The following is a 17397-nucleotide window of genomic DNA, read 5'->3' on the forward strand; positions in this document are numbered from 1 at the left end:
ATACAATTAAATATAAATTATGAACTGTAAGCAAAAATTATAAATGATCCAACATTTGTTGCTAGGATTGGAGAAAACCCAGAAAAACCCAATTAGATCAATAAAGATTATTATCATTAATAAAAATAGGTGCTGATTTTACCAGTTGAGAATTCTAAGGTGCAACAATAAATTAGAAGTATTCCAAAATGTACTTGTTTTAAGTACGTTCTTATTGTTAACTTCCTTTTAATCTTGGAAAAAAAAACACTTTTAATTACCAAAAAAATCTTAAGCTAGTTTAATACAAATAACTCAGTTGTTTCTGGAGGTATTTTAACAAGACTCACGAATTATATATAAGCCATGGTCTTATATATTCTGACTAAGTTTGGTTGCTGTCGGATAGCTGTCAGAATTCTAAATTTAAAAGCGATTCATACTAAATTCAAGATTTTTAGTACACAGCAATCCTTAAATTTTAAAAACGAACCGGTATAAATTCAAGTACGATCGTACCTTATATTAGGATGGCATATTTTTCTGAGTGTAGACACTGTTTGGCAGGCAGTTTGCAGTTGGAGAGTCGACGCAGTCTTTGCAAATAATTTCGAGCATTTTTCAATATTTATCGTGTGGCTGATGATTTATGTGAGTCAGTGTGTGTGTGTATGTGTGTGTTTATTAGTGCTGCGGATGTGCTGCCAGCGGAAGCTGCAAACAACAGCCCTATAATAAATAAATATTTACGTTCTACGTGGCATATTCTAACCAATACTTGCCTCAACATATCTCTCTCTCTCTCTCTCTCTTTCTATGTCTAACTCACACTCTCTATTGCTCTCTCTCTCTCTCTCTCTCTTTCAGCAATGAAAAATTCTATACGTGCTGCGATGAGCCTTATCTGGACATAACATTCAACATCACAATGAGAAGAAAGACGCTCTTCTACACGGTCAACCTAATCATACCCTGTATGGGCATCAGTTTTCTAACCATTTTGGTTTTCTACCTGCCATCGGACAGTGGCGAAAAAGTGAGTGTGTCCATCTATTCATTCCTGCTGCACTGCATCATCTTCATTGACCTCAAAATGAACCCGCAGCTGATGCTGCCACATTAATTTATATATGTTGAGACAGTTTATTGGTCATTTCTTTTTTCGTTTTTCTGCTTTTCGTTTAATTTTTCTTTTTTTTTTTTATTATTTCTTTTTATGCGCTTTCATCCAATTGCCATAATTTATTGCAGCGACTGTACATACACACAGACTTGTACATAGACAAATGTATACATACACTCAATGTCTCTCAATGTGCTTTTAATTAAAAAACAAAAAAAAATAATTTCACGCTCAAATGAAAATGAAAATGAAAATGCATTTCGACATTTTCCTCCTTTTTTTTGCTGTTTGCCGCCATTTAACTTTGAATAAATAAAATTACATGCTGTATTCAATTTAATGCGCTCAGACATGCACATTCATGCACACACGCACAGAAAGCGACGCAGATGAATTGCGAGCGTTAAAAAACGCTCGCGATTTGCGGTTCTCGCCGCACTTTACTCAGCGCGTTTCTTTGTGGTGCAACAGCGGCCGAAAAAATGGTTGAAAAAAAATTGAAGAAGCAAAAAAAACATTAATAATAAAATAAAACGGCATAATGCATAAATATAAATATTTACATGCTGCTGGGACTTATGAATAAATTACGGCCAATTTTCAAAATAAATAAAACGCAAAAATAATTTGTGTGTGCGCGGTTTTATGTACACACACACACACACACACAGGTACTTTGCCGCTGACGTCGCTGTCGGTGCTGCCTTTGACGCCGACGCCGACGCTGACGTTGGCAGCACCCATTATGCATAATTTGTGTAATAAATATTGACAGTGCATTTGATGGACCGTGCCACCTGGTTTCGGGACAGGTGAATAAAGCGATTCACTAGAGATTTCACATCAGGAAGCAGCTCACAAATTATGACTACAAATTGGCAATAATCAAAGCGACCGGAAATCAACTCAAAATTGTGTGCTTACAATAAACTTGTAGAGCTGTAAAACAGCAAACAGCACTCGCTACTGTGTTGACAGCGAGTTGAACAACACTCGTTGATATGATAGGTGGCGTGTAAAACATAACTCGTTTAAGCGACAAAAATAATGTAAAAACAGCACTTGTTAATATGTTAAGAGCGAGTGAAAGAGCGATTGTTTACAGCGTGGGAGCGAGTTTAAAAACACTCGTTGATAGTGGGAGTTTTCTGTAAAACTGAAATCGTTAATAGGAGAAGAAACGTTTAAGACAACATTCGGTGATATGGTAAGAGCGAGTGGAACATCACACGTTGTTGGGTTGATAGCGAGCTAAGCCACACTCGTTGCTTATATAAACTGCGTATAAAATAAAACTCTTTTTATATGGAAAAACTTGCTTAAACCAACAGCTATGATACACGTGCCAATAGTATAAACTTTTTGTAAAACAGAACTTGTTGAAGATAAGAAAAGCCACACTCGTTGATTTGGATCAAGTGGTACAAAAATCATTAATGTGGAACGAGTGTTACAATACGACTGATCCAATACACGTTAATAAAACAACATTATTTAAGCTGAAAAAAGTATGCTAGATATTACTCGTTAAAATGACAGCAAAAGGGCGAAAAAGACTCGTTGATAGAAAAACTTATGTGAGTTGCCATTTTAACAATATTATTGCTAGATTTAGCACTTTTTTAACTGCTAAAGCTAGAAAAATTGTTTAATTGCTAGCAATTTTAGAAAATGATTTAGCTACTACAATTTTTTTCTTTTTACTGCTAGATTTAGAATTTGTATAATTACAAAAGCTGAAAAGTTGGATGAAATGCTATGAGAAAATCCATTTTGTCAAATGGGAGAACTATTTCGTCAGCACACATTTTTGGGTAGAGGTCTTTTTTGTGTACAAAGATGTCGGATTTTAGTTTCAGAGATAGAAATATTTGAATGTATTGTCGAGGATGTCATTGACATTGTCAAATTATCAATGCTGTTGGAATAAAGTAAGTTAAAAAACTTTTTTTGTTTAATTTACGTAATTTATCCTTAGTCCCAAATCTTTTCAAAAAATTATGCATTTTTTTATAGGATAATAATATAATTAATTTTTTTTAAGCTATTTTTATCAATTTTTTTGTAAGCTATTTTTAGCAATTTTTTTTTTCATTTTAGCCATTTAAGCCCAGAATATTCTAATAGCGAGTGAAATATGTCTCGCTCGGAAGAATTTGACCTGACACTTAGTAATTTTGTTATAACGAGTAGAATCACAATCCTTAAACATTATTCAGATAACGAGAAATATTTTGATACAAACGACACATCCAAGAAGGACACAAAAACATATTGTTGGACAAAAGATAAAGTATCAGAATTTCTATTAATAATGAGAAAAAAAAATGTTAAAGGGAACAAAGGATCTATTAGGAAAGAAACAATCACAAAAAGTTGTAAATAAAGGACGGGGAGAAGAGTAAGATAAGGTGAGAAATAAAATAAGTGATAACAAGCTGGAAAGGATCTGTTAAATTCGGCCAGTCGGTCCAGTTGGTCATTGAACTTGAAGAGTGGGAAAATGCATAAAGAGCCTATGGCTGGGACATATCAGTTTCGGTTCATTCGAATAAACAATTCATTGTGTTTTTATTTTACGAGCCAGCCCGGTCAAGCTGTGTTTTGTTTTGTTATTTTATGTTCGTTGTGCTTTTATGGTCACACACACACACAAACACACACATATATGTACATACACAGAGTCAGACAGAGCGACAGATGGTGAGATGGACAGAGCACACAAAGCCCGCACAAATATTTACGCCTAAAAGCGGTCAACGTATTGACAAGCGTACCCCCATATGTTCCTATCCCATAAAGGTTCTGTTCTGCTGGTCATTGGAAGTTCCTGATATGCCCAGAGTGAAGTTCTGGAGTTTTTCTCATTGCATAGCATCGCATCGCACGTTTCCGGACTTGGTATGGGTCATGGCCATTCGGAATGAGAATCGGATTCCGATTCTGATTCTGAATTCGAATTGCAATTGCAATTGCAATTGCCAATTTACATGCATATGCGCCACAACGCACTCCATTCATTCATTCATTGAATTGGTGGGACACAGTTCGTGTCCAATATTAAGTAGCCACTGTATACTGTCATAGTGTCATACACTGAAAAAAAAGACCAACATCTAAAATCAAGAACATTGATCTTAAATATTTTGTTCTTAAAATAAGAACATTTTAAGACCATATTACTAATAATGACGAAAAAAATTTAATTATAAATATATAAATCATTTTTTATATTTTTATTTTTTGATTTTAATTTTAAGAACATTTATTCTTAAAATAAGAACTTGGTCCTATATGAAATGTTTTTAAAACCAAGATGGGTTTTCTTAATTTAAGAACTTCATTTTCTCGACCAAAATTCTTAGTTGTGAGAGCAAAATCTTGATTTTAGAGCATTTTTTTTAGCAGTGTACTTCTTAGTGTACACTGCACACGGGTCCGGATAGCCACATTTTTGGCTTACAATCCCAAAATTCAGTCACGCAGTAAATAATTGGTGAATTTGATAATTATAGCAATCATAAAGTGCGCACAGAATTTGGAACCGATACGGCCACGCCTACTTTTATCGCCCAGATGAGCCCACATTGCGGTTGCATAATTTTATTTAGAACTTTTCGAGTGGACAGCGCAATTTTCAAATCAAATTTATTTATATTTTCAATAAATACCAAACAAAATTCAACGACAAAAGTCTATACAAATTTGAGCAAATGTTACTGGCGTAGAAATATATATTTATTAAGCTCTTTAGCCTTATAAATACATTATATTGTATAAGTAGCTTTTAGGGAAATTTTAAAATTAAGCAGACTATTCAAAAATTTGACAATATGTTAGAAAACATTAGCATACTTAATATTTTATATTTATTATTATGACTTATATTTTTTGTATGGATGTACTTTAATAATTTATAGCCTTACACTTCCAAAAAAACTATAGCCAAATTTGAAATATGTTTGAACCAATGTGCACTGTACTGGCCGCAGGACAAACCCTTTCGACGCGACTGTATTTTTGTTATTGTTGAAACAATTACATTTTATGTGTCCCATATTTCCGTACTTCTTGGCTTACAGTGAGAGAGAGAGAGAGAGAGAGGGAGAGTGGAAAAATCCCGAATATAGTGCAGACATTAATTACACATACATTTGCATAAATAATGTCGGGTGGACCCCGCTACCCCCCTTGCCAGCTTTAGGACTTTGTCCATGTCACATGTCAAAAGCGAGTTGCAACCTTAATTAGGCAGCGCACTAATCGCTTTACAGCACTTTGCAAAACTAAGGCTAATTATCATAAAATCATTAGGCATCAAATTTATGCCGCACACACAGAGTGAGACAGAGAGACACAAACAGGGAGAAAAAGAGAGAGAGAGAGAGAAGGAGAGACAATGGGAGATTTGTGCGCACACAAAGAAGCAGCAAGAACTCAAATTGCCCGTTTCATTTTCGACATTTAATTACTTTTTGCACACACTTCATTACAAGCAGCTTACACACTGACACACACACACACATACACACCTATACATGCATATTTATACACCTGGGCCACCTGTCCTGACCTTCAGCTTAGCCAGCTGTGCTTAGCAGTTAATACATTCAACTTGGCAACCGCTGACTGCGACTCACTCACTCACACACTCACTCACTCACTCACTCTTCTTTCACTGGCTCTATCTCCTTCGCACACACAGAGGCTGTATCTCTTTCTCTGTTCAGTTGTAGAAATCATATTGGGTTTGCTTTATTGAGCGAACTGCGAAGTATGCTATGGTTTTTATGTGCCTGACGCCGCAATATATGCAACGGATATTGAAGCTGAACGTGGCAAGGAGCAAAAGCTTCTGAAATGCGGACCGGTGGGGATTAGTCAGTCAACTTGTCATTTGGTTTATTTATATGGCATGTTGCTATTGTTGCTGTGCTTTTGGGCCCTGTACCCAATAAAAAGTTCAAAGGGTCTAATAAGTTTGTCAAAAGCGTTCTAAATTATTTCTTGAACAACTTTCGGGCTTATTATCCGATTGTATTGAAATTTTCAGACCACATCCACAATATATTAAAACTTAAAGCCAGGGAATCAAACCAAAACAAATATAGGTTAAGGTTTCGGTTCCAGTACGTCCCGAAATAGCTATATCGCTAAAAGGTTCTGTTTCAGTTTTTTTCTTTCGGTTCCGGTATCAGTACCGGTACGTAACGGTACAGCATATTAGCATATTTTAAGATGTCGTTTTATAATAAATATGACATCGAAATATTCAGACCTAAGGGCAAAAAAAATTTTTTTAACGAATTTAAAAATATTGGTGTGCAAAATGTATTTAGCGGCAAAATCATGATTAAAATGACATTCCACTTAAAAATCGGTTCAGTTTTGATCAAGTTATGACAGTTTGAAGTTGGTCAGACTGCGGACTTAGCCACTTTACAAGTCCAAAAGTTCGTTCAATTTCACATGATTTTTTACAAAAAAATGAAAGGTCTCAGAATCAAGTTTAAAGTGTTGCTTTATACTAATTACGAAATAAGGAGTTGATTAAATGTGAAAACTTGAGATTTAAAATTTTGAGTTTTTAAAATTTCAAAGGGGGGACCCTTAGCATCGAAATCAATATCTAGTAGAATCTAGAGGAAAATAATTTTTTTTAAGAATTTAATAAAGTTTAAATGCAGAATGAATTAAAATGCCAAATAATGATTAAAATGATATTCCACTTAAAAATCGGTTCAGTTTTGATCAAGTTATGACAGTTTGATGTTGGTCAGACTGCGGACTTTACACTTTACAAGTCCAAAAATTCGTTCAATTTCACATGATTTTTTACAAAAAAATGAAAGGTCTCAGAATCAAGTTTAAAGTGTTGCTTTATACTAATTACGATATAAGGAGTTGATTAAATGTGAAAACTTGAGATTTAAAATTTTGAGTTTTTAAAATTTCAAAGGGGGGACCCTTAGCATCGAAATCAATATCTAGTAGAATCTAGAGGAAAATAATTTTTTTTAAGAATTTAATAAAATTTAAATGCAGAATGAATTAAAATGCCAAATAATGATTAAAATGACATTCCACTCAAAAATCGGTTCAGTTTTGATCAAGTTATGACAGTTTGAAGTTGGTCAGACTGCGGACTTAGCCACTTTACAAGTCCAAAAATTCGTTCAATTTCACATGATTTTTTACAAAAAAATGAAAGGTCTCAGAATCAAGTTTAAAGTGTTATTTTATACTAATTACGATATAAGGAGTTGATAAAATGTGAAAACTTAAGATTTAAAATTTTGAGTTTTTAAAATTTCAAAGGGGGGACCCTTAGCATCGAAATCGAATCTTGGTCGAAAATAATAAAATTTTCTAAATGAACAAAAATTGAATACAGAATGAATTTAGAGGCCAAATCATGATCAAAATGACATTCCGTTTGAAAATCTATTCAGTTTTAATCAAGTTATGTCAGTTGGAAGTTGGACAACTCTTTGACCTAGCAACTTTACCACAACCGTACCGGTACAAACGTTTCTGCATTCGATTCTTGACAGAGAATTTTCATTCGGTTACGATTTCAGTTCCGGTACTAAAAATAAAACGGTTAGATTCGGTTAACAGTTCCGGTACCGGTTCCGGTGTTATTTTCTGCTTAAAGCTCTAAAACAAAATTGCTCTAGTATCTTATTTTTTCAGATCTTTTTTTGGGCATTTTATAACTCCTAAACAAAATTTATATGCTTAGGATATAGAAAAAACTAACCTTTGTGACTCTAGCTTGTATGGCCTTTGAGATATATGTCACATATACCTATTTTTTAACATAATTTGGTTATTTAAGCTATAAGTACAGGGTCTCTTAAATTCAAACTCACTTGACTACGGGATCATGTTTGTTTATGTTAAACAAAAACACACGCACAAGTATTGCAAATTATTCGATTTTAATTTTAATAGCTCAAGTAGAAAATTCAAAGGCAACTGCATTTAAATGTTGATTTAAATATGTCCAACTCGAAGTTGTTTTATTGGTCTTTGCCTTGCGATATTGTGAGAGTATATTGACTTAAAACTATTATTTAAATATATGTGCAAATATATTGCTCACAAACTAGCTTATATTTTAGTAATAATTAATAAGTAAATCAAATAAATTAAATTTTCAGATTTTAACACACTTGCCTACCACTTTTCCAATTAGCATATCAAAAGTAAACATCGAAATAAGAAATTAATTTATATGCAAAGCCAAAAGATGACGGATTTAAAATTCTTAAAGTTTAAAAGCACATCTTCATTTTAGGGGAATTTGACAAATATGAAAATAAGTATTAATGTACTTAAATACTCAAGACCAAAACAATTTAGGCAGATTTAAGATTTATAATATTTGTATTGTTTATTTATTTTGATATTTACAAATTTTTCGTCATGGTAATTTCATAAGTGTTATTTAAAATGGTTTTGTTAAGAACAAAATTTTTAAGGTTAATGTTAATGTTAATTTTAGAAGTTGCCTGAACGGTTATTATGAAAACCGTATAGAATTTGTTCATCACATGCCATAAAATCGTTGATTTTCAAATCTATTAAAAAATAATGTACTTTCAATTTAAAATCGATTTGCAATCTTTATTTAAATAACAAAGTAATCATTTGATTAGGTGGTAACTAACTGAGGAAGCTGTAACACACACACTCACACACCCAGAGTGAGATAACACATGGAAATCGTTTAGTTAATGTCATAGAAATATTTATACGTTAAAAAAAGAACACACATAAACCATATCTAGAGTACAGTTTCATTTGTCGCTTCTACATATATGATGTTAAACGCTGCGTGTTGTCACCTTCAGTTTTCCGCTTTCCGCTCACCTGAAACTCAATTTCCCAAATCCCTTGGCACGTTCCGGTAGAGCTGCAAATGAACTTGACTAAAACATCACACTGACTTCTATCTCAATTCTTACACACTGTCATTCCGTCTCTGTCTGTTGCAGGTCTCATTAAGCATATCCATTCTGCTGTCGCTCACTGTGTTCTTCCTGCTGTTGGCGGAAATCATTCCGCCCACGTCGCTGGTGGTGCCGCTGCTCGGCAAATTTGTACTCTTCACAATGATACTGGATACGTTCAGGTGAGTGAATGTGAATGTGAACGTGAATGGGGATGGGAATGTAAATGTGAATCTTGAATGTTGAATGCTGTATGTGAATATACGACGTTTGTGAATACGATTGCGATTTTACTCGTGCACGCATTCGTTCGATTTGCATACCAAACTGATAACAGTACAAACAACCTTAGCACCCACCCTATTGTGGGGTCTGTCACTCTGTCTGCCTGCCTGTTGGTCTGTCTGTCAGACTGCGTCTGTCTCTTGTTTATGAGTCAGTTGCCGAGTCGGAAACGGATGCAAAAAATGAAATTGCACCCCCCACGATTTTTTCTATCTTCTTTCTCTCCCTCTCTCTCACGTATACCCTGCCACTGTTTGAATTTATTGAATGGGTGTCATAAAGTTGTGCTTTACTCACTTTACCCAGTATTCTTTAAAGAATGCTTGCATTATGGCTAAGACATGTCATACTAAGTATTATTTATATTTAGAATTTTATAAAATTAAGAGGAATTAATAAAAGACATTTCCAATTGGTAGACATTTCTTGAATAAATATTTAAAAGTTGCTTTTTGAAAAAATCTACTGTTTAATTCTATCCTGTTATTTTTTGAGATATAGCCTAGAAGAAGGTTTCCAACGGATAGAGCAGGCATTTCTGACAGTATTATATGCTGAATTTTCTTCAGTCTTAGGGTTGTCAGAGATATTAATTAGCTGTATAATAATAAAACATTTTTGATACAGTGGCAAAACATCAGCTTTTCAGCATGTCTGAGAGTGTCTTGTGTGTTGGAAAAACTTTAGAATACATTATTATGTATTAACCAGTCGGTCATAATCACTGTGCAAAGTACAGGATAACTGGCAGTCTAGTCTAGTGCTAGTCTCGTCTGAAGCCTTCATATTTGCTTTTGTTTTTGCGAACTCGTTCGTATCTAACGCTCATTTGGACAACTGCCCATATGCCACGCCCCCCCCGTCGCCTCGCCTCGCCTCGTCTCGCCTTGCAACTCGACTCGGCCGCAAGTCAAACTTCAAAAAATGGCCGGGGCAATTTACAGCCATTTGCCACGCCCAGTTGATACACAGAAATGCCCGCCTAATTGTTGGTAAACAAAAGCCGAGGCAATCCCCCCCTTATTCGCTCCCTGTCTCCCACCTCCCTCTCGGTCACTCGAGCTCCCCCTTTTCATTTACTATCTGCGTCTCCGTCCCGTCGAGGGCTCTTTGTGCCTTGCGGCGCAACAGGACTCGGACTTGGACCACAAATGATGTAATTAAGCCAATGGCCAGCTCTCCGACTCCGACACCGAGTCCGACACCGACTCCGACTCCGAGTCCCAACTCCATAGCCTGGGCAGCAGCTAATTAGACAGACGTGGGCGTCACAAGTTAATTAGCCGACTAAAAGACCTACACGATTCTCCATCTAACAATCTCTCTCACTCTCTCTTTCTTTCTCTCATTCTTTCTGTGCAGCATCTGTGTGACTGTTCTGGTGCTGAACATCCATTTCCGGTCACCGCAGACGCACACGATGGCGCCTTGGGTACGCACGGTGTTCATCAATCAGCTGCCACGTTTTCTGGTGATGCGTCGACCGCTTTATCCGATCAGCGAGATGATGTATGTACATATATAGCATATAATAGGCTATTTCCACGACCACTCACATTTGCCACATTTGCTCATATTTGAATGTGCCTCATATTTGGCTTTCCACGACCAAATGTGAAACTGTTAAGACACTTAAAGCAAAGCAGCTGTGCACAAATTATAAAAAGCAGATAATAACAACATTTTATTATTTATTATGATATTATAATTGGAGCAAATTTAATGCCTACCGATTTTATTGATGAAAACGGCTGGTTAAGGTGATAATTGCTTTTTTTTACGAGTTTATCGATAAACATCGCGTGTTCGATAAAAAAAATACTGAAAATCACCGGGTCGAATGACAAAAAATCGGCTCATTCATTATGAATGAGCCAAAATGATCTTTCGGATTTTGTACTGAAATGAAGTCCACATTTCGGCCAAATGATGAAAATGGCGTCGAATGAGCCAAATGTGCTGTCGTGGAAATAGGCTATAACATAATCTGTTAATTTCGCGACCATCGGCTATTGAATCATCAATTTTGCGTTTGTCTGTAGCAAATCCTCGCGCCGTCTCATGGTGCGCACCTGCAATGGACTCGAGCTGAGGGATCAGATACCACCGTTGCCCCCACCCGTGGCTCTATCGCGGTAAGTTCAATGATTCTCTTCAATTTGATTTATTCCCCAAGGGATTTGTGGTTTGCAGCATGCATCATAGCCCCAAGACCACATCACGTAGCACTTCGCCACATCTGCAGCACAGAGTGCAAACCCTAAGCTTGATGGATGAACTGGGCGTTGTGGGAGGAGTTGGAATAGGTGTAGGAGTAGGTGGTGGAGGTGGAGGAGGAGGAGCATCAACGATCACTGGGCATTTGAGCTCATTGTATCCGCCGACCATTTCGACGGTTAATCAGCAGACCTCGACAACATCTTCGCTAATTGATGCACAGTATCATAATCAGTATCAGCAGACGGGAGGCTCCTTGCTGGATCATCCGCTGACGCCGACCAAGTTCCGCCAGATGACATCCACCTCGAGTCAGACGGGTCAAAATGGGTCATCGGGTCATCATCACTACAATGCGGGCTGTTCGGCCGCTGGAATTGGCATGGCTTGTGGTGGAGCAGGCGGAGGTGGAGGTGGCACTGTGGGAGTTGCAGGTGGCGCTGGTAAAAGCAGCTCGACCTCAACTCTGGCACATCAGGGCAGTCAGGCCGGAAGCTATCATCTGTATCGACAGCAGTCGAGCTGCTCGGCAAATTTCTCGCCATTGCCGTTGCATGCGCATCAGGCGCACGCCTCGACGACCACCTGCGATTTGGGATTGGGCGGCAACCACAATCCCAATGTGATAAAGTCCACAACGACGGTGAACTCGGTGGCCACCGCATCGACGCTGGCCGATTCCTGCTGCAGCGGCACCATCCAGATACACCAGGGCATGGGCGCTGGCGCCGCCTGTCAATCCTCGGAGCTGTTGCATCAGCATCGACCCACCACATCCGCCGCAGCGGCAGCGGCAGCAGCAGCAGCAGCGGCGTCGGCAGCGGCGTCGGCAGCTGGCGCTAGCACCTCAGCAGCGGCTGCAGCGGCGGCGGCTGCTGCTGCGGCAGCGGCAGCGGGTGGTGCAACGCCACCGCCACCACCACCGCCGGCCTGTGATATACTGCCTGCCTGCCAGCGCGAGGGCGGACCACACTGCTGTACGGGGCGTGGCAATGTCCGACAACGCTGGCACACCTGCCCAGAGCTCCACAAGGCCATGGATGGCGTCAACTATATTGCGGATCAGACGCGCAAAGAGGAAGAAAGCACACGGGTGAGTAGCACATACAGATGGAGGAGGAGAAAGGGAAGAAGGAAAGGGTACAGGGTAAAGAGTAGAGAGGAAGGGCTTAACAAAGGGGAGAAGTAGAGAAAGGGAGAGATGTCAAGGATGGCGTCAACTTTATTGCGGATCAGACGCGTAAAGAGGAAGAAAGCACACGGGTGAGTAGCACATACAGATGGAGGAGGAAGGAAGAAGGAAAGAGTAGAGAGTAAGAGGAAGAACGAAGGGGAGAAGTAGAAAGGAGAGATGTCAGGATGGCGTCAACTATATTGCGGATCAGACGCAAAGAGGAAAAACACAGGTGAGCCTAGATGGAGGAAAAGAAAAGAGAGGAAAAGTAGAGAAGGAAGAGAAGGGAGAAGAAAGGACAGATGTCAAGGATGGTATCAACCATATGGATCAGACGCCAAAAGGCTTAAGAAATGCTAGATGGAGGAGGAAAAGGAAGAAAGGATAGAAAGAGAAGCTTAACAAAGGAGAGGAGAGAGGAGGATGTCAGGATGGCAACCATATATGGATCAGACAAAGAGGAACTACAGTGAAATGCTGATGGAGGAGGAAAGAAAGGAAAGAAAATAAAAGTAGAGAGAGAAGGAAGAATTAACAAAGGAGAAAGAAAACAGAGTTATCAGGATGGCGTCAACTATCAGATCAGACGCTAAAAGGCACAGGTGATAATGGAGAGGAAAAGAAGAAAGGAAAAGATGGACATGAAAAAGTAAGGACTCGGAGAAATGAAAGGAGAGATCAAGGATGGATCAACTATATTGGATCAGACCTAAAGGAAAACAGGTGAGCTAGATGGAGGAGAGAGAATAAAGGAGGAGTAAAGTAGAAGTGAGAAGGAAGCTTAAAGAGAGAAAAACAGTTATCAGGATGGCATCAATTGGATCAGACCTAAAGGAAAACACAGGTAAATGCCATCAAATGGAGGAGGAAAGAAGAAGAAAAGGACGATGGAGAAGAGTAAAGGACTGAGGAGGAGAAGAAAGGAAGATCAAGGATGGATCAACATGGATCAGACCTAAGGTGGAAATGCTTCAGAGGAAAGAAGGAAGAAAGGAAGAAAAGAGAATATAGAATTCAGAGGGCAAGGAATAAAAGAAGGAAAGACAACAGGAGAAATGAAACAAAGGGAAGATCAAGGATGGAGAAGAGGAATGAAATGGAAAATAAAGTGTAGAAATAGAAGGAAGGACTAACAGGGGAAAAATGAAAGGAGAGTTATCAAGGATAAACTCTAACGGATCAGACACAAGACTTTAAGGTGAGCTACTAGATGGAGAGAAAAATAGAAAGAATTATAAGTACAGGTATAGGTACAGAGTATAGGCCAGAGTAAGGGTACAGAATTAGCTAGAAGAGAAGACTTAACAAGGAGGAAGAAATCAAGGAATATGAAGGAGGAGAACCGATGTAAATATAGGAAAACAATGGAGAAAGAGGAAGACAAAGTCCAAGAAAATGAGACAAGATGAAGAGATAAGATAAACTAGATGGAGAACAAAAGCGCTAAAGCTATCTAAAAGAAAGACAAACGGAAGCTAGAAGAGCGAAACAAGGAAGAGAAAGAGACAAAGGGTGAGATGAAGGGCAGTAGACGAAGTGAAAGATGATGAGTGATATGATGAAGGGGGAAGTAAAGAGACCAAGATAAAGAAAAAGGGAAAGACACAAAGACAGACGTAAGGTTAGACAAAGGTGGAGACGAAGAGACACACGAATGGGAGTCAAACGAGCAAACAAAAGCTTGTTTAAAAGTTGAGATGAAGAAAATGCTATGAAGAGAAAACAGGAGAAGACTAAAAGTAGAGGAAATGAAAAGACGTTAAAGACAAAGAAAGAAGAGAAAAGATGGAGAAAGGAAGAAGAGAAGAGATAAAACAGATGATAGAAAAAATGAAAGAAAAGTGAAAACGATGGACTAAACGAAGAAGAAATGGAGACAAACGAGAGACAAGAAGAAGCTGAAACTGGATCTATAACTAGGATAAAGAAGAAGACGAAGAAGGAGCAGAAGCTGAAAGGGAGAAAGCTGAAACTGAAACTGAGACTGAGACTGAAACTGAGACTAAAACTGAAACTGAAATTGAAACTGAAGCTAAATCTGAGACAAAGGTAGAGGCAGAGGTAGAAGAAGAAGCAGAAGCAGAGGCACACGACAGTCGGCAAATGAGGCTAAGTGAGGTCGCCTGGCAAAGCCCAAAGCCGCTTAGTATTTGGCGCAGCTTAGCCTAAGTCCCAACCAGCGGCTGACGACATGGGGGAGCACAACACGGGAAGAGGGGGCGGCAATGCGGGTAGTACCACTGGGGAGAGGAGAGAGGGATACATGGGGTTAGCCTACAGAATTGAGCGTGCAATGTTAATAGGCCAACGCTGGCGGGCGCAATAAATTAGAGCGGCCTTAGCTCGGATTTATTAGAACGTCAATAATCGATACACCAAAATAAGGATGAGGAGGTGCATGTGAAGGACGATACCTAAACGGGACAATGCTAGGACAAATAAGTAGAGAAACTAGCGAACAAGTGATGTTCATAATGAAGTTGATGATTTTGCTAATGATGATGATGATGATGACTCTCCAGCCGGGCTAGCCTTGCCCTTTTATTGACCTTTCATCATGCAATGTCCCAGTCCTTACTGTCCTCAGGATCAGTGTCCAGCGCTTGCCCTTAAGCCATACGCATATGGTGTCTCCATGGAGGCTTATTGAGAGCCAGCGTCAAAAGTTTTAATGACTTTTCATGCGGCTTATGAACACGCCCGGACAAAGTCCTTGGAGTCCTTGGAGTCCTTGCAGTTCTCGTACTCGTACACATATGAGTTGTGAGTTGTGAGTAGTGAGTTGTAGTTTCTTGGCACCATAATGAATGTCTTGTGGCGGCACAAATGCCAATAAAAGTATTTTATTAAAATTACGCACACATTCAATCATTATTGGAATGTCATGCTGGGCTTAGACCACGTCACACAGCGTTCACAGGGTGCAGGACACCGGACACAGGACATACACATACACATACACATAGATAGGAGAAAACAACACGACAATCGACATGACACAAGTGCTGAGATATGTGGGAAAAACATCAGACAGTGCACATAATGGAACAGTTGGCACTGCCAATGTCCTGGCATTTACATTGGGCACAAAAGCGTGAAAAGACATCGGGAACGAGGTCGCGAGATCCGACAGGGGACAGGTCCTGTAGCCGGGGTCGAGGTGGAGCTGTTCAGTTCAGTACGTGAAGCAAAGTGAATAGAAATAAGTACTGACAATGTGACAGTGATATCCGGTGATAAATAGACAAAACAAATCGGAATTGCTTTATTCTTTTATATCGATTATATCAATGTGAATGATTTGAATCATTCATGGCAGATTGAGCCATTCAAATGAGAATTAACTATGCTTATAAAGCGTAGTATTCATTTTCAATCTCATTCTTTCAAGTGCACATGTAACAATACAATACGAGTGATTCAAATAAACTTATTTAATGAAACAATGATTTGAATAGCTCGAATACTCAGAGTAAACCTTATACATTTGAATAAGTATATAGCTATATTTTAGTAGAGTTTTATTACATAAATTAGTAATCGAATTAAGTAGATTCGAATGATTTGCGGCAAATAGAATGATTTAAATGTTTCATTCAAGATAAAGTAATTCAAAAATCGATAACTGTGCTGCTCATTAAAAATAATTCAAATAATTTGTTGCAAATAAAATTAATTATAGGACTCATTGCAGATTAAGCTATTCAATCAAATTTTAAAATTAGTTATTCGACTGATTAAAGCCTAAGATAATGATTTGAGATTTTTATAAATTACTAAGCAATTCGCCCAATATATTATAGTAAAAGCTTGTCCATGTGTCCCAAATCTATTTGATTGATTCGAATGATTCATTCCAGAGTGAGTTGATCGAACTACTCATATGAATTGTACACATTGAATTATTTGTGTTCACTCACTACTCGCATTTGATTTATGTGTCATCATTGTGTGCTGTTATCCCGCCAACAGGTCAAAGAGGATTGGAAATACGTTGCCATGGTGCTGGACCGACTCTTCCTCTGGATATTCACAATAGCTGTGGTGGTAGGCACGGCCGGGATTATCCTGCAGGCGCCCACGCTCTACGATACTCGCGTACCCATTGACATCAAGCTGTCGGAGATTGCCTCCACGACGGCCAAGCCGAATGTAGCGAGGCCCGTGTTGTAAGTCCCATAAGGACAAAATCAGCACACACTCACATACATACACAGACAGACACACTCACACACTAACACACACACAATTTCCTACTCGCAGACAGGCAGTCTGAGGAAGCAGCATGAGAAATTCGCATTTGTTTTCCACTCGATTTCTTTTTTCTTTTTTTTTTTTTTTGTGACAACGCGACTGCAACAACAACAATGAAGCAACTTGTTCCAGTAACAACAGCAACAAGAACAACATGAACAACAACAAAATTCAAGTAACTATAACATTAACACAAAAAAAAGGTACATGGAAAAATAACTGTATTTGTTATAAACTAACACATGTAAGAAATGAAAACGATTAAGAAAATGAACTACGATTAACTTACTATAACAAAATTGTACACTAATGTTTAACAATTAACAAGAACAACAACAATTGAAGAAAGCACAAACATCATGTAAGAAGTTAAAACAATTTGCCCATATGCTCTGTTCCCAAAGTGT

The 17397-nt window shown here is 38.3% G+C and overlaps 1 protein-coding gene across 1 annotated transcript in view; it reads left to right on the top strand.

Annotated features, from left to right (window-relative positions):
* Positions 1-17094, top strand: part of LOC117786432 (acetylcholine receptor subunit alpha-like) — a 37407-nt gene extending 20313 nt beyond the window's left edge. Inside the window, exons 4-11 of the mRNA XM_034624695.1 lie at positions 847-1015; positions 9106-9242; positions 10708-10854; positions 11388-11480; positions 11539-11900; positions 11961-11989; positions 12041-12655; positions 16709-17094. Of these exons, the coding sequence (XP_034480586.1) occupies positions 847-1015; positions 9106-9242; positions 10708-10854; positions 11388-11480; positions 11539-11900; positions 11961-11989; positions 12041-12655; positions 16709-16909 (1753 nt within the window). The 3' untranslated portion in view covers positions 16910-17094. The remainder of the gene's footprint in view (positions 1-846; positions 1016-9105; positions 9243-10707; positions 10855-11387; positions 11481-11538; positions 11901-11960; positions 11990-12040; positions 12656-16708) is intronic.
* Positions 17095-17397: the final 303 nt, after the last annotated feature.

This window comes from Drosophila innubila, chromosome X (genome assembly GCF_004354385.1).
Source record: "Drosophila innubila isolate TH190305 chromosome X, UK_Dinn_1.0, whole genome shotgun sequence".
Lineage (NCBI taxonomy): Eukaryota > Metazoa > Arthropoda > Insecta > Diptera > Drosophilidae > Drosophila > Drosophila innubila.